Source organism: Botryllus schlosseri, chromosome 2 (genome assembly GCF_051294905.1).
Source record: "Botryllus schlosseri isolate E-star chromosome 2, Bs_hap1, whole genome shotgun sequence".
NCBI classification, from domain to species: Eukaryota; Metazoa; Chordata; class Ascidiacea; order Stolidobranchia; family Styelidae; genus Botryllus; species Botryllus schlosseri.
In genome coordinates, this window is record NC_137237.1 from 1564807 (window position 1) to 1583286 (window position 18480).

The 18480-nt window shown below is 42.1% G+C and overlaps 2 protein-coding genes across 2 annotated transcripts; one reads left to right on the forward strand and one right to left on the reverse strand.

Moving 5' to 3' along the window:
- The first annotated feature begins 1308 nt into the window (after positions 1-1308).
- Positions 1309-11253, forward strand: LOC145459956 (solute carrier family 60 member 1-like). Its single transcript, XM_080338415.1, has 11 exons — positions 1309-1826; positions 4557-4642; positions 6519-6696; positions 6752-6868; positions 7551-7658; positions 7768-7857; positions 8283-8414; positions 8848-8990; positions 9319-9456; positions 10671-10764; positions 11123-11253. The coding sequence occupies exons 1-11, from the start codon at positions 1802-1804 to the stop codon at positions 11251-11253; spliced, it is 1242 nt and encodes a 413-aa protein (XP_080194541.1). The 5' UTR covers positions 1309-1801.
- Positions 11254-14849: 3596 nt separating this feature from the next.
- On the reverse strand, positions 14850-16556 carry LOC145432905 (uncharacterized). Its single transcript, XM_080309739.1, has one exon. The coding sequence runs from the start codon at positions 16384-16386 to the stop codon at positions 14977-14979; it is 1410 nt and encodes a 469-aa protein (XP_080165865.1). The 5' UTR covers positions 16387-16556; the 3' UTR covers positions 14850-14976.
- Between the last annotated feature and the right edge of the window lie 1924 nt (positions 16557-18480).

The following is an 18480-nucleotide window of genomic DNA, read 5'->3' on the forward strand; positions in this document are numbered from 1 at the left end:
AAGCCAGTGTTGCTTATACCCTTATGAGGCTCCACGCCAATGGCACAATTTCAACTGTTCAATGTTGACTTTTCCTGCAGTCCATCTTCCACAAATCAGTCTTTCATCATACGTCGGATCTCTGCTGAGGCTTTCAAGCTCGCTGTACTTGCTAGGCTATTTAAGTTACCGCAATCGCAGTGAGGTCGGCGATGAGGAGCCCAGATAAACCACCGACTCATAGAGACTTGGTAGAGTCGAGAATCGAACCAAACACCATTGTTGTCGCGACGGTGTCGCTTATTAGCACACAAATGCGAGGCTTCGTCTTGGTAAGTGTCGCCGCATTGTTCGGTCGAAACGCAACTAGCGTGATACCAATTGCTTAATCTAGGCTTACCATATTTTGGAAATCTGAAAAGAGGACACTTTTCGGAATTGTCAGACTTGCTAAACCGGAGGGGAATTCTCAAAAAATGGTAAATTCCTTCCACATTGTGGTCGATTGACTGAAGAAAAAAGTTAATCCCTCTCGCTTAGCGCCCAAAATACAGTTTTTCCCTTCACATTGTTAGGTGGTTGACTAAAATTTAATAAAAAAAGGTCAATTTCACGCCCAGCTCCCGAAATACCCGCCGGAGCGTAACTTCGGTGCTGCAAATCCTCTTAAAAGAGGACGTATGGTAACCCTAGCTTATTCACAAATGATCATATAAATATCGTAGATGGAATTGACACTACAGAGGGACGATTGCGATTTCGAACCACGGCCTCAACGGCGTACGCCACTCCACACAGCGAACCACTACGACAACTTGCAACCAACGATGTCCAAGACGGTGCGTCACATTACAAATCACAGGTATGAGTTTCTGTATTAACCTCCAGGGAACCGCTGACACTGGTTCGGGGAACCACTATTGGTGCTTAGAACATCGGTAAAGAACCGCTGTAGAGGCGTCTATAGTCCGTTTGAGACGGATGGCGGGGATTCTATTTTAATCTTCGGCCATTGCACTGGCTCATATGCAATATTTTTCTGTTATAAGTTTGTAATGTTTGTCTTTAGTTCTGCTTAATGCTGATTGTAAACTGAGGATGTCCCATGTTTGATCAATTTTGGATTTTTAATAATTTTGGATGAAGAGTGTATAACAGCGCTGGCTGACTGACTTTGCAGATACGTACAGGTTACTTTTGTCAGGTAATATCTGCTCTTGAAGTTTCGGAAATATCGAGGAAGACTCAGTTCTCATTCCTCAATGTTTGACTGAAATGTGTCTGTGTAAGATATTGACTGCTTGACGAGCATGCGTTCAAATGATGAATAGGACATTGCAACAGTATTTTATGCCGTGGATATTTGTGGCGGAGAGTCGACCGGTATGATGACTTCCAGTGCAGGAAGCACGGATTGAATATATCACGCATCATCAAATAAAATAGGCCTAATCCAAGTAGAGATGTTTTCTTTAGTACTTCTTGCGTGACACCTAGCTTTGTATCTTCAGGTAAATTTAACTTCATTGTCGTACAAGGCAGCGGGCATGTGGTTCCACTGTCACAGGTTAGTCATGATTAGTCCATACTTATACGTGGCAATAGGACCCCTATGGTGGATTAATCATGGCAGAAGCAAAACATCGATACGAGTATTGTTAGAGCAGGCTATAAAAGTAGCCGCTTCGCCGAAATCTGCAAATTTACAATCTATTCGTTTCTGCAAGAGTAGGAAGCGATATAAAAGAATTAGGTGATGAATCAATAAACATGCTCGTTAATCTTCTTCAGACCAATTAAATTAGTTAACTTGCATTTGGATATGACTGAGAAGAGTCACTTACTTGGTAAGTTACGAAGTCAGTGTGTAGACACACGACATATGGACACATGAAGCCTACAATGCAGCCATGGGTTATCTGGGTGCAAATGGGTTCGGTGGTGATATTTTCCCAATGCTATCTAGATTTGTCAGCAAACAATTCGACATGAGGTGAATGAGACAAAATATTAATTCGCAAAAGTTCCCCACTCCTGTTCAATAATTATTTACTCAATATCTGACTGTCCTCCGTACAGTCAGTCATGTAGAGCAGTGGTTCTCAACCGCCGGTCCGCGACGACTTTTCTTCCGGTCCGCGAGGTGTATTTAGATTTTATACCTTACAATTTGAAGATGCCAGATGTTGAAGGCTTGTCCATTGGAAAAATAAATGAAACGTCAAATTTCAAACTGATGCAGAGCTTCGTGAGGTAAATTAGGCCCGGAAACATGTTCGATTTGACTTAAAGTTCAAGCTGTCTCCGGTGACGACATGTGAGCGACTCGCTAACCAAGAGCTGACTCGCTAAACCGCGCGATCCGTACGATCATTCGTTCTCGATTCATTAATTTTGTGGGTGGCCACTGGCCAGGTATCGCTGTAATCAGGCGTTTTCGTGCAGGGCATTGTACTCGTAACAGGCTACGTCTGGTAGTATAGTGGGAAATCAGCAAGATAGCTCGACAAGGTGCTTCGTCCTACTCCAAAACGCTTCATCTCTGGATATTGTCAGAGATAAGACTATTATTACAATTTGCCCGGTCTGTTCATGCACGGCAGTCGGCTCAAAATTAGCCATGTTTATCTGGGCAAGTCAATTTTACCTCGACTCAGCACTCAGCAGACACTACCGTAAAATCAAATGAATACCAGCATAAACATATTTAATTACGAACAAAATCCTCACAATTTCATTCTCTAGTACAGGGGTGGCCAACCTGCGGCCGTAAAAGGAAATTTGCGCTGCCGTGGACACGTTTAAATTTTTACATTAGCATGTGTCGGCGGCCGTAAACATGAAAATTGAAATTACGAATTGTCTCCCGAACTTTTGAGATATTTTATTTAATATTTAAATTTTCATCGCGCTATATGCGCGACTCAATGCGACTTCATTTTTTCGATTTTAGTCGTAGCGCCCGTTGCAATCTGAGCCCCGCAGTACAGATGGGAACAGCGGAGGAAAACGATGCACCCCATATATAAATAACAATCTGGAATCGTGCGCTCCTCACGAAATAGCAACAGGCTCAAAGTAACTATTAACAATTGGTCCACCCAAAGATGCATCCATTTGCTCTAAATTTTCGAAAACACTCCCTCCATCAGCTCTACCGATGGATCTGATCACTTTGGTTGAGAAAGAATCAATATTTCACAGTAATATGTGAAACTACGAATTTTAATGACGAAATTCATTTGTGAATCAGAAAAAATTTTCGCGCATGGCGAGACCATAACCGATCCCAGTTGTTATTCATAACATTATCACTATGCCGGGATTTCGATGACTATAGTAAGACGACATGAAAAAGTAGATTAGTCCGTTGTTCACCAGTAATTGACATGGACTTGGACGTGCACAGTTTAAAATGGGTATGGTGTCCAGTTAGTTTATTGCGACTATGTCCTGGATGCAGCCGTAGGCTGTATAAGTAATCGAAATGCGGTCGTGAATAGCAAAAAGGTTGGCCACCCCTGCTCTATAGTACCATATACTTGCAGAAAATCGACTGGATACATTACATTTGGTGTTGATTTCAATCTTTTAAGGTTTACCGGTCCGCCAAATATCTATTGAAATTTTACCGGTCCGCGAGGTGAAAAAGGTTGAGAACCACTAATGTAGAGCATATAATCAAGTGTCGTCTGAGCTCAGTGCGAGTGGAATGATGCTGGATACGAGGACAGCATACTGCAATCTCGTAATCTCATTGGAGTAGTTGCATATTTGGTTGTTTTATGTTATTTTGTGTGAACTGTAACGGTTAGCTTAATATTGTGAATATATTATAGTCCTTTACAAATTTGATCAATTAGCTTGTGTTGTTGATGAAATGATTTGGCTTGTGATGCAAAAGACCTTTGTTGTTATGTACACCTTGATATGATTTTATTGGTAAATAATAATAAACACTTGATATAATGATAAAACGATGTTTATGTTGAATGCAGACAATGCTGGCAGGTTTTTTTGAACAAGCATCACAAACGACTTGCCTGCCAGAAGTTTCGCGAACGGCTGACGCGTGATGTCGAGTGACCTCGATACCACCTAAATAGATGGGGTGGAGCGGTACTATTCGTGAAATGTTCTAGCTGCAGTTTCAGAGGCGTATAACTGTATTCAACCGGCCAATTATCCTAGTTATGTCAATTCCATTGCTTGCGATTAAAGGTGTCGCTAGAATGGAGCCCATTAATGGTAGTAACATAATATCACGTGTATAAGCTTGGTAATAAAGTATTCAAGTGAAAAACAAGGGCATGGATTTTGAGGTAATCCGACCCGCGAGCCATCTGAAGGTTTGAATCCAGATTCCAGCCCGCGGCGCAAGTTGAGTTTGACACCCCTGGTGTAGAACCTACCAAAGTTCGTTTGTGAACGCTAACCTCTGAATTTCTGAGGCTCACACACAGAACGCGAACGTCAACCCCACGTTCACACCATCACTACTGATAACCCAAGTTTCGACAGGCATGAATACAAAAGGTAAGGATTTGGGTAGCTCATTTTGTTCATTCTCTCAACAGAGTCGTCTAATCAGAGTTACATCAAGAGACATGTTATTTGGGCTGCTGTTTGCGTGAGTGTGGTTTCACTTGCAAGGATGTGCTTCGTGAGTACTGAGTAAGCTATCTGTTGCATACACTTACTCTTACACACACTCACTCAATCAAAATCACATACGGCTCGTCAGCTATATATGCCTATAGGGTTAATATATTTCGGAAATCTGAAAAGAAAACACTTTTTCAAAATTTTCAGAATTTCAATACCGGAGGAAAATCCTGAAAAAATGGTAAATTTTTTGCAATTCGTGGTCGGTTGACTAAAAGAAATCAACTTTCTGGCTCAACTCCCGAATACAGTTTTTCTTTCACATTATCAGTTGGTTGACTAAAAAAAATGTCAACTTCCGGCTCAGCTCCCGAAATAGCTGCCGGAGCATTGCTGGAGTGCTAATTTACTGTATCTCAGTCGAATTCTGCCCTATATTTAACCGAAATTCAGAGGACAAATCCTCTTAAAAGAGGACGTATGGTAACCCTAGCCAGGCGCGTATCCAGAGCGCGAAAAAGGGGGGGGGTTGCGTTACGAAATTGGCTATTATGACGTCATCATTATGATCACTCGTCTACACGCCATGGCAAATATTTACGATATTGTATAGTTTAATAATAAAAAGAGATTCGCGGTGAGTGGGAGATGTACGAATACGATACAGACATTGCCTGAAAATCGCGTTTCTTGCACGGTATGATTGAAAGAAATTCGTAATTGCTCACATTTAGTCATGAGCCAGCAAACGCCGTCCGTCTCCAAGCGCCTAGTTCCGGCCAGAGATGCGCGATTTTGTTGGGTTTTGACGATATTATGCGCACGGTCGGTAGTATCGCAGCGGACGAACAAGCGCGGAATAAGGCGGTAGCATAAACGAGGGCGATCGCAATCGCCACATAGAGGTGTGGTGTGAACAGTACGTCGTACACAAATGTGTGCTTTTCGATGGCTTTGCTAGCCGTTCGGCTGAAAGTGTAGTACGCGCGAAGGTAATTAGACCTTAATTGCAAGTACGCAAGTCAGTCAATTAATACAGAGTACACACAGGGATAATAACTGGATCGGCAGAGAAACTTGTCAGCCGATATAATTACCGTAGGTTAACTTTACTACTAGGCCTACTCAATTCTCCCGTTCAGCAACAACACAGGCCTGTATTTGGACGCCAGCAAGCCACCTAACAATCGGGAACGTGGATTGCTAGGCTTGTATTTTGAAATGTGAATGCCAATCGAAAACCATTTCTCGCCAATAATCGCGAAGACAATGTGGATTTGAGAATAGCATTGTCGTACTGGTGCCGTCGTGTCTGCGTCTCGCTGATCAATTAACACGCCGTGCAATTCTTAATTAGGATTTCAAGGCGAGCAGGTGCAGCGAATTCGCGGGCGATGTTGATTGCCGACAACTTCGTCTTTGCAATTACGTATCGCGTCGGCCAATTAGATTAGATTTTCCTAAAATGCGTCTCTCGTTTTAGCAAGGCGAGAGAGAAATCGAGGGAAGAAAGTTGACAACGTCAGCAACTACCGCTGAAATGTAGCTGAACAAGCGCAGAATTCGTATGGAATTAGCGAAATATAATGACCTATTTTATCCTTTCGACTACTAATTCGACGCATGATTCCAAGATTTGGTATGGGTTTTGGTCCCCTTAAATAACATTAACACGTCATATTCGCCTTCTCATACGTAAAAACGAATATGTTAAACTAGTAAATTAGCAAATATTAGAGGCTATATTTTACATCAATTTTTAGGATTTTGAAAAAGGGGAGGTTCCGACCCCCTAAACCCCCCCCCCCTGGATACGCCACTGACCCTAGCTATAAATATAAATATCATGGATGCCCTAGTCGTAGCATAGTTAAAAAAAATCTCCCATGTTTTGCCTCGTGTATTATTATCTAGATAAACTATGTTTAATACAGGGATTATGTGCCGGCCTAATCGGGCCGACACTTCAGTATTTGGCAGCCAACACGAATTCGGGAGTGGATAAAATTTCCACCGTAATTACTGGAAGGTCGATTGGAGGCATTGTGGGTTCATTGACATTCAGCTTTATTGCTACGAGAATGGAGAGTTCCAGACGGTTTCATAGTCTAGGTAAGCCGTTGATATAATCGACATTCCGTTTTCGAAGTTCAATTTACTATTTCAGCGGTGGCGACATTGTTGTCTGGCTTGTTGTTCATTAGCACGCCGTACATGCGCTCGATAATCACGTTGGTACTAATTCAAACGCTTGCCGGGATCACGCATGGATACTTCAATTCTGGTGATTATGATGTAGCAGAAATCTGATTCAGTCGAAATAATCTCACCTGCTGGCTCAAGCCTGTCGTAAAATATGAATACTCTTAGATACAAGTATCATGTATTTCCTACTTATTGTATAAATATTAATTTCAATACTAATATTAAAAACAAGAATATTCTTGATGATACTGCTAACTAATATTGTCGTTTGCCCCATACAACAGGAGGTAATATCGCAATCAACCGACAAGATAACGTAATGGTTAAGCGTCCGGCTTCTCGGTCAGTAGGCTGTAGGTTCGATCCCCGGCCCGGTCAGACTTGTTGGTAACGACTTCCCCGCTTGGCGCCCATGCATTACTGGGAGAGCGTGGAGGGGTGGTGTAAGACTTAGAAAGCCGTACAAGGCTATATCTGCACTTTCCTTGTCCAGCGGCATATGCACATCATGCACTCATGGTATGCATGTGCACAGATCGTGTGTATGTCTATCATGAGTAGGTGTACATGCCGCAAAAACATCAAGGGCAAAAATAAACTATACGTCCTTTCCTATCTTTTCATGGTCTTCGGCTTTTTAATTGGAATTTTGGTACTTGCGTAATGCGTATGCTGTTTATTTGTATGTATAGTAACATGTCTCAAATCATGTGTCCAGGTTTTACCACGTCATCAGTAACGGTGAATACCTTCCGCTCTAGGAATACAAGGATGGTATTTAAGCAAGTGCGGAGAAACACGATCCAGATCGTTCATTCAACTACATCAATTCTCGTTAAGTGTGGGGACATTTCTTGCGCCACTCATTGGTGAGATCATGGAAAGCTAGTCTTGTTTACTTTTGCCATAAAATGCACATAATGTACACACCAATTCTATTTGTTATGGGTTATATATGTATTATAATTTCTTTTGCAGCCAAACCGTTTTTGGAAATGGAAAGTCAGAACAATCGAAACTTGAGTACGCTTACACCGGACACTGCGATCGAACATTCGCAGCACTCTGGTACGTTACGCGCGCAAATCCACCCCGAATGAAATAGAAAGCATAGGAATAATTCGAGGCTCATCCGACACTCCCCTGCAATTAACGTCAGTTGCAGTACTGAACCATAAATCCGGGTTTACCAAGATACAGCATTTCGGCCCCTCACTGTAAAGAAGAGGTAAGGAGCAGCTCCATTTTACAGTGAAAATTATGAGTCAAAATGAACGTCACAATATAGTCGTGACTGCACATGTTTCGCATCTATATTCTTAGACTAGTAGCACATCTATGGCCCAGAGTTCATTGACACTATCAATTATCACTCTAAGAGTGAGACTGTTCCACTATTGAATGTTTACGTTCGATAGTTCCACATTTCATATTTACGCAATAGTATACTTGATATATTTCTTGATACCGAATGAAAGCGATTGTATTTGCAGTCTATTTTGACCCGGTCAGCTGGTCCTACATCACGATCGGTGCTATCGCTACATTTGTGTCCACAATTTTCTGCATCGTTGCCACGTTCAAAATAGAAAATATGGTCGCGGAAACAGCGGACATGAAAATCGGTAAGAAAAAAGGCTATGCAACAGAGAGTTGAAAAACTAGAAATTTTTCAGCTTTTCCAGATTAGATTGGATTACAATTAGAATTATGGCTGCATATTTTTTTTAATTGGATTAGAATTAGAATTATTGAATTCGATATAAACTTGAAAATTGGATAAAATTCAAATTAGAAGGAAGTATAAAAATCACGTGCATCTCATTACAAATCAGCTTGTACAACAAGCTTGTCTCGTTTCGAATGATACAGCCCGCCCGTCGAATCTTCAGGAAAGGCAGAAATTATATAGAATTCAAATGGGAGTCATTTCACAAATTAGATTAGAGTTAATTGCATTTCGCTCTATTTAGACGTACAGAACTTTCTAGTTGTCGCAAGTCTGATGTAACAGAATAATTGGCCTACATAACACATGCAAATTATCTGTTTCTCCAGGTGAGAAATCGGAACAGCCACTGCGGGAAGTTTGGATTTTTATCATGCTAGTCGTGATGTACATGTTCTGCTGTGTTTCTGGCTTGATTATATACCAGTCATTCATCTACTCTGTCGCCGTGTCTTCCGCTTTGAAAATGAACGTAAGTTGTTCAAAAAAGCTCGCGCTGCATATTTAGAAGACCTTCTTGTGTAGTTTACGCGAGTTTCATTGTCTTTTATGACGTCACATTTCCCTCCGGCTAGCCTGTTAAAAGTGCATCAGGGCTAGCAGAATCGGAATCCGGCATTGACGAATGAAGTTTTGGTGTAACGCAAATGATATCACTAACAATCATGCATGTATTGCTAGGCAGCTATATAATCTGCCTTTAAACTGAGAAATTTAGTGGTTTGGTGAAGCCTACCGCAGGTTGGGAAATCGTTCATTTGAAACCCTCAACCTTTTTTATAATTGTGGTTCATTCACAGGAAGGCAAAGCGGCAATACTTAATTCTCTCTATTATGCTGGATACGGGGTTGGATGTGGCTCAGCAATACTTGTGTCTAGATTTGTTAAACCGTCGAAAATCATAATCGTGGATCTCATCGGGTCCTGCTCTGTATCGGTAAGTATGAGCCTGTATTCTCTGGATAAGAACCGACCTCGACAACCGTTTTTACTAATGTCTTGGATGTTGATTATAGTTATTCCATTTAATATGTTGCATGGCATGTTTATGACTTAAGGTTTAGCGTAATAGTACTGAAGCACTAATGTGAAAAAAGGTTGGAAGCGATTAGGATGAATTTTTTATTTATTTATTACATGGCCAAGAAGATAGAAAATGGGGCTAAAATGTCAGATGGTGGATGCTGCTGCTAGCAAGTATTGTACAAGGGCTTCTCATATTTAGGCAAGGATAAAACGGGACGTCCATTCCATAATATGTACATTTACCCAGTATAGTAACGTAATGAGTCTGATGCAACCCCTCTTCAAGCACGGCTACAATGTTACCTGCGATAACTTTTATTTACGTCTCTGGAATGCTACTGTGTGCACTTGGCGAAGAAAATAAAGGCCTAGCTGAACCTATTGGCAAAAGTTGCAAGAAGCTTCTCTAGGCCGCGAAGTAAAAACAGCAGCTTCATGTAGCCACACTTTTCAAGATTATCACCTCGTTCATAAGCGTAACCGCGATGCACCAGTGCAGAAATCGAAGTCTGTACTGACACATATATCGAGCACACTTCAACCGGACGTAACTGTTTCCTTCAGAAACAAAACAAACAGGAAACCAGAGACGGGTATATTTCATTACAAAACCAAAGCAGGAAGATATTGTTGATTGTAAGATAGTATTCCATAAGGGTATACCAACAAGTCGATGATGGTGCGTGCATTTTTTTTTAATGTGATGGATCTTGCATTGGCCAAAATGCCGATGCTGTAAAATATACAGATCGAGAATTACTCGCAAGATCGCAATACGAAACTCTCAGCTGATGAGCTTTGCGATATGTCAGCAAGATCTAATAATGGTGATGGGGCTAACGCGGATCTCGAACCTACCCCAAAATCTCAAAGAACATGCTCAAATACCAATTGCGCACCAGAACGACCCTGATCTGTCGCACCAATAGCGATCTGCGATAAGTGTTGCAAAAAAGTGTGTTTAGAATATTGCACGTAACAGTGTCAGCAATAAACAACGATTTCTGTAGAGCGTCGATCTTTGTGTTGATTTTTAGCCTCCTTGAATGCAATGAATCGGACAAAATACAACATGCGTCGAAAAGTCACTTGGTAATTCTAGTGTTAATAAGTATTTTCGTTTAGATAATCATGAACGTGTGGGGAGAACATTCCGAACCAGTCATGTGGTTTGTAACCTTCGCGATAGGCTTCTTTGGTGCAACATTGCTTCCTAGCGGTGAGGCTCTACACTAATTCTTAAATTCATTCATGTACTACTTTTCATTTGCATGCTTCGGTGGTAATTACTTGAATATGGCACAAAAACCTTTTCTATTCAATCAGTTCATGCTACTCAATCTCGTTAGTACTGATGATTTGGAGTGCTTTCATCTAACGATCGCATGACGCTACGACATGTGCACTGGCATAAATTGAAATTTAATCAAGCACAACGAAAACGAGTGTAGCTGATTGCGAGGTGAAGGTCGCCGATCTGTGATTTAAAACTACTTTTGTTGCGACAATAAAAATGCTATATCTCTCTAAACTCAATACCGTGTATTGCTGAAAGTAGCTGTACGACGGATTTGCAGGAATATCATGGTGCAACGAAGTGACAAACATGTCCGGGAAATATATTTTCGTTTATGTTGTTGTTGTTGTTAGTATTTTAAATATGGTGTTCGGCTACTATGGCCTTTTACACCAGGTCTCAAGAGTCTGATAATCCATTAGGGTCACAACTGTCTGCCGGTGAGGATAACGAATTCAGCCACTGGCAGTATAATCCGTGGGTCTGATAACAGTTTTTTGAGCTGAAACGGTATGCCTAGATTCGCCGCTGTAGTCTTCAAGTGATCGCGGTGGGTCGAGTAGTGTTCGCAATCAATTAAAAAGTGGTCGACCGTCTCGTTGACATCGCACGCATCGCATAAACCCGTGTCATGACACCCGATTCTGCGAAGGTGCCAGTTGAGTCTGCAGTGGCCCGTTTGCAATCTTATGAGAATTGATGAGATTTTTCGTGAAGATATGCTGCAGCTTGGCATGATTGTTTGCGAAGCAAATATTTCGCGATATTGCGAATATTCATCTGAGTCCTTGAATTCATCATTCCATCTTTGCTCACAGTGTTTGGCGATTTGCAGTCGTACTTCCTTGATTGACAGCGAGATTTGTTCGACGTCACGAGCTGACGTTGGGCACGCTGCGTTTCTGGCTAGCTGATCAGCCTGCTCGTTTTGCCCCACTCCACTGTGCCCGGGAATCCATATTATATGCGTAATTATGTTGCTCCGCGACAGATTTCTGCAAGACAGAATAATTTGAGTGATTAAAAAATTCTCATACTGACGATTGGCTATGGCCCAAATAGCACTCAGACTGTCTGAAAAAATAGCTAATTCACACTGTGGGCGAAGATTGTTTTCAGCCCACAAAAGACCCTTTATTATCCCGACAAGCTCCGCAGTAAATACGGACACTTGTTGTGGGAGAGCGACATTAAAAGAGTACTTAACACTCTCGACAAAGAATCCTGCGCCACATCCGTGGTCGTTTTTAGAGCCGTCACTGTAGATCCTTGTGTGGTTCCTATATTTTTCATTAATGTACTGGTTGCAAGTTAGTTCAATGGCAATAGGGTGGTGTAAATTGGCAATTTGCGAATACAAACTGTCGTCCACACATATATAAATATCATCCCATGGGGGATTAGGCGGGGATTGTATGCGGTGAAGATGTAGCTCATCTAGCCACCGAAGTTTACTCAACATATTGAATGTGATGAATTGCTGAGAGTCCGGAAAAATTTCATGCCATGATTGAATTATCATGTTACGGCAGGGGTGATTTTCTCTTGCTCTAATGTTACAGCGATATTTTAGGCAGGAATACAAGTGTCTAATTTTTACGGGTTGTTCCCTGCAGGAGTGCTGTAGCGCATAGATAGGGGTACTATGCATAGCACCGCTGCATATCCTGAGCGCGGCATTCTGGATTGTTTGTATAGACCTCAATACGTAATTTGGAGAGAATAAATAAGCTTCTTGTCCGTATTCAATAACTGATCTAATCAAGGACCTGTAAAGAGCTAGCAGGCACTGTTTTGAAGCACCCCAGGATGTACCTGCTAAAGAGCGAAGAAGGTTTAGGCGCTTAGTGCATTTTTCAACCACCATTCGGGAATGGCTTCGGTAATTAAGTTTGGAGTCAAAGATTACCCCCAAGTATTTATATTCCGGTTGAACTTGCACGGGAGAGTCGCATAGCCGTAAATTTATTTCAGGGGTTTTTCTCCGCCGGGTGAAAAGGACTGCCGCTGATTTCTTAATGTTGACTTTGAAACCCCACCGTATGCACCATTCCGAAACACCGTCAAGTGAATTTTGAATTTTACTAGCGAGTTCCGAGATTTGTAAATCCGACTCCCATAAACAGACATCGTCGGCAAACAAGTTGACACTCGATGCAATAACATCAGGAAGATCGTTTATCATGATTGTGAACAGCAACGGGCTAATTACGCTTCCTTGGGGTGTGCCATTTTCTAATTCAAACGTATCAGACAACGTGGTACCAACGCGAACTTGGAATGTGCGTCTGCTAAGGAAAGAGTATATCCAATTAATTATGTGACCAGATAGCCCAAGCCTTTGCAATTTGAAAATCACTCCTTCCCTCCAAACCATATCGTACGCCTTCTCAAAGTCGACAAATACAGCTAATACTGATCTCTTGTTCCAAATTGACTTGTATACCTCATCGTGAAGAGACATAATACAGTCAGTGGTGGATCTTCCTGGTCGGAAACCACTTTGATTGATGTTGAAAAAATTTCGATCTGTGAGCCACCAATTCAACCTATTTGCTACAAGTCTTTCCATAATTTTGCAAAGGTTGCTGGTAAGGGAGATTGGTCGGTACGACGACGCCGCGTTGGTTGGTTTACCCTGTTTTGGCAGAGGAATGATTATGGAGTGTCTCCAAGAGTCTGGGCACCGTTGAGATGCCCAACATTTGTTTATTGATTCGAGCAGTTTAACTAAGCAATCTGTGTCCAAATTCAATATCATCTTCGAGCATAGTCTGTCTTGGCCTGGAGATGTGTTTTTTCTAGGTTTCAGGATTTTTTGGAACTCTTCCCAAGTGAAGGGAGAATTAATATCTTCACCGTCTATCATGTTTTCGTGCAATGCACACCGAACTTCCCTTTCAACCTCGCACCTTCTGAGAATGTGTGAAGGATCAAGGTTACGGTTGCTACTGGCTGATGCAAAGTGCCGAGCGAGCTCATTTGCTTTGTCGATGTCTTCAGTCAGTATTCCATTGGAGGAGTCAAGTGATTGAATGTGACTCCATGTTTTCGAGCCAGACATTGATCGAATGGTCCTCCAGACTTCTGACAATTTCGAGTTGTTCGTGAGTCCGTCGCAAAACTTCCGCCAGAAGTCTCGTTTGGCTGAGAGTATCGTCTTCCTTGCTAAGGCCCGTTGCCTTCGGAATTCAATTATTTCCGTCTCGTGGAAAGTTCTTTTCATTTTCAAGTACGCCACCCTTTTGAGACGCGTAGCTTTTGAACATTCCTTAGTCCACCAAGGAACGCATGTCCTTTTTGATGACGGTTTAGTCAGCGGGATAGTTTCAGTGGCCGCTTTAATGATCGCGTTAGTTACTGCGTCAATAGACAATGCATCAGCCCCGTCAGAAGCGGATGAAAAATATTTGTGTGCATTGTCTTTAAATTTGGCCCAATTTGCATTTCGGAATGACCAAGACAAGACGTGGGTCTCTTGACACTTCACGTGGAAGTTGGATTCACTAGTTATTATATAATGATCGCTTCCCAATAGTTTATCCGTCACAGAGGTTGATATCTTGTGACTGACGTCTTTCGAGCATATGGTAAGATCTAACAGAGACGTGGAACCAGGGTTCGGTCTCGATAGGTTCAATCGCGTAGGCACCGTCGTATTGTTGACAACAAGTTCCATATCATCTATGATATGATATAGATGTCGTCCGTTCCGGTTTGAAGAAGAGGCGCTCCATAGCGTGTGGTGCGCGTTGAAATCGCCAACGATGATACTTTTCGCGCTACGTCCCGAGAAACAGCGTTGCATGACTGGTCGTGATACAACTCGATTCGGTGGAATGTAGACGTTCATAATAGAAATATCGCCTACTTGGATAGCTAACGCTTCTACTGGATCAATGTCTCCGATGTTTATCTCGCTGAAATTTATCCCACACTTTATAAAGAGACAAATTCCTCCACCGTGGATATTTCGGTCTTTCCTCAATAAATTGTAATTAGTAATCTTCGGCGTGTATTTGGATACAAGATGAGTCTCTTGTAACGCAATGATATCTGGTTTCGGGTTGGTAGTTTCGATGAAATGCTTAAACTCGTTGATTTTGCGGTATATTCCCCTACAATTCCATTGTATTAAAGAGAAAAGGGCGTCCGTTGACTGGTACTCGCAGTGTTTTCTGTCATGTTGCTCATACTGAGGTCCATGCATTCACTATTTATTTCCTCTGCGGCTGCAGAGTGCATGGTCGTTGTTCGCGATGACGTGGACTCGTTAGGAACAAATCTCTGTACTTCTTGAGGCTGTCGCATTGCAATTTGCGGGCTAGCAGGTGACGATATGGCAGTTTTATTGGTTTGACCTTCATCGACATTGTGGACTGGCGTGGGCATCGGTATACCGAAATTCTCTCCGGCGGACTGAGCGATAATTGCGTCAATTTGCGGAGCTTTTCCATCCGCCATAGACAGTAGCGTGTTCTTCATAACCTCGGCTATAAAGTTGAAAAATGTTGCCAAGGGGATCGTGATGTTTCCGTCGCTAGTGACCGCGAGAGGTGAAGGTGCGGAGCTTTTATTCATGACAGTATGGGGCGATTTCGCAGCGTTCAATATGTTCGAGGTTGAAGCACTCGCGCGATGAAAATTCTTATTAGGTTCATACACTGATCCCGGCAAAGTAGGAAATTCGGAATGCGATTGGATATCAGGAGCCTGTGCTTCTCGCAGATGCAGCTGTCTCGCCTGCCAATAATTGATTTTTTGATCAGTCATTATTGCGTTTATCTTCGCCTCTTGTTTGTACCGTGTACATCCGCCGTAACTCGCCGAATGAGCCGCTCCGCAATTAACGCAATACGGTTCATTTGAACATTTCTTGTCTACATGCCTCATCCCACATCTGGTACATCGCTGAGCACTACGACAGTGTTTGGACTTATGACCATAACGATTACAATTGAAGCAACGGGTTGGGGGTGGGTTATACGGACGTGTCCTAAATCTAAGAAATCCGATATTGACTATAGGCGGTAGTATGGTTGAACCAAAGCAAAGCAACACAGATCTACTAGGCTTTGATTCTCCGTCGGATCTATACGAAAACCGGCGCACGTACACTACGCGTTGATCACCCAAGATCTGTTTCAAATCGTCGTCTGACATATCCAAGGGTACATTAGCAATAACTCCACGAACCTCCGGCGCTCTCACTTTATGGACTTCGGCGCGAACTTCCACTTTTTTGTCGTTATCTCCAAGATTATTGCAAGCCAGGAGATTAGATAGCTGTTTGGCATTGCTGCACTTAACCCACAAATCACCCGATGGCAAAACTTTGATGTCACTATAAGGCCCCCCAAGTACACGATGAAGCCCGTTGTTAATGGTAATCGGGTTATATTGACGTAAAGGTTTCGTTATTCCTTTGACCACTGCAGCCAAATTAACTTCCGCGACTACAGTATCACTAGCCATCCCTTTAGACGCAGGACCTTCTAAAACATCGCTAGCGGAACGCTTTTGTCCGCCGCTTACGCTAGGCATCTGATGCCAAATATGTCAGTTGACGAACTATTTCTATATTCACTATACTGTTATAACAACAAATATAACGACTACACCTGGTTTAGAGACGTAAATCTCTTGTCGATGTCGCAGCAGTCGTACGTTCCGTTGATTAGGATTGGACGTCCTTCCTCGACGACGTTCACCACTCGAATGATTTTCGTTTATAACACGGGCGCAGCTATCGGCGCATCAGTGCTGGTCCCACTAGCAGGTTTTCTTTACCAGGAAAATCCGTTTTCAGCGGTGAGTGAACTTAAGTTGCTGTACAATACGATACTTATCTGAAACGGGTAATGCTAATATATAGGTAGGGATGGTGTGAACGTGAGGTTCATGTTCGCGTTCGGTCCGTGAACCTCGGGAATTTAGAGGTTCACGTTCACAAACGAACATTGGTAGGTCGACATTTATTGCATTTCGACTGCGAGCCACTCTATGCATGGCGCTGGCAGCATAAAAAATCAACACTAAACGAACATGCACCTGACAATCGCAAAAATTATAGATGCTTTGTTGCAAAAGTTTGCTAGATATATCCAGCTTTCCGTTTGTGAATATTTAGCGACTCTCTGCTGTGAGCTTGATCACACAACATCAAGAGCGAAATACACTACATGTAGGTAGTCAGCGAATGATGTTTATTCCACCAATCAATGAAATTGATATCGTTCTCTGATGTAAAAAAATCTATCAGGCGTACGGGGTCAATCTCGATTTCTGTTCTGTTCTGTTCGGTTTATTAGCAATTTATATCAGTTCAATACACCACAAAAATTGCGATACAATGAAAAGATAGGAAGGTGTCGGAACGACTTTGAGTAGTCTACCGAATCAGACACCCACCTTGGCCTAGGGCAGAGGTCTCAAACACGCGGCCCGCCAGAGCATTTTGTGCGGCCCGCGACGGCATTTTAGATTTAAGAAAGGCTTAAGTGTCACATATATCTTTTCAGGTTATAAAGTAAAAATTCCCTCTTAAATTGCTCCGAAAGCCTTAAACTATTCATCGAATTTCACTATCACATCAATTGCAAACGCTACCGCAGTGGAAGATTCACTATTTCGCCACATGTCCAATTCATGATGACAAAACCTGACCCTTAGACGATTCGTGACTGAAATTTGTGAGTTGAACTTGGACATGACCTTTCTTAGGATTAGTCAGACTCGGGCTAACTCAATAGCAAAATGAAAATGACTCGAGTGGACTAGGAGTGACTCGGAATGCCGTGAATTTGTTAGAACCATGGACGCAAAAAACTAATCGCGTGTCAGGGGAATAGTAATAAATCAGAAGGTCGCAGCTTGGTATTTCGTAACTGAGCAAGTAGTTCTGGCAACCATTGGCAATCTGTTAGTTACATCTTCGGTCGCTAAACCATGTTAAGGCCACTTAAGGGTACCGAGTACCGTAGTGGTACATTCCAACGATGTAACAGCAATTGGCCGTTCGGCGTTCCGACATTTCAATCACTAGGACACATTCAATAATATATTTATATTATTTTCTGCTCCTATATATGAAGATATTGGGCCATGAGATTATTAGTCTATAACTTATCAGAAGTATACTCGAATCCTGGATTGGAATTACTATGCTCAACTTGAAAATGTTTTTATATCTGATCAGTCTCTATTATCAATCTGTTGAATTCAAAATATTCATTGTAGCTGAAAAATTATAACCCGATAGCTTTTATGATGGCATCATATATTTGTCCGCCCATCAAGTACAACAGCAATTATATTCAAATAGTTATAAGTGTGATGATTCTTTTTGTGCCAGTCCTAAATTGATACATGAGTAAATCACATTTTGACGATGTGTGTTTACTCTCAGTCTGCTGGATCGGCTCACTCTCAATAGGACAATTCATTCCCGCCAAATAAGGCCTACTTGGAAAGACATAGAATACCCCTATAAATGCTGCGGCCCGCGGCGTCGCCAAAACTGGAAAACTGGCCCACGAGCACATTTGAGTTTGAGACCTCTGGCCTAGGGCCTAGGCAATGTAAAGAATAGGCATGCACACTGAATGAAAAGTAACAGAAGAGAGTATAGAAAAGCAA

Excerpts from the sequence above, each read along its gene's own strand:
- LOC145459956 (XM_080338415.1), top strand. The coding sequence starts at position 1,802 with ATGACTGAGAAGAGTCACTTACTTG. Across the intron at positions 1,827-4,556 it reads TGAGAAGAGTCACTTACTTG|AGTCGTCTAATCAGAGTTAC; the intron begins GTAAGTTACGAA and ends TTCTCTCAACAG. Across the intron at positions 7,858-8,282 it reads CGAACATTCGCAGCACTCTG|TCTATTTTGACCCGGTCAGC; the intron begins GTACGTTACGCG and ends TTGTATTTGCAG.
- LOC145432905 (XM_080309739.1), bottom strand. The coding sequence starts at position 16,386 with ATGCCTAGCGTAAGCGGCGGACAAAAGCGTTCCGCTAGCGATGTTTTA.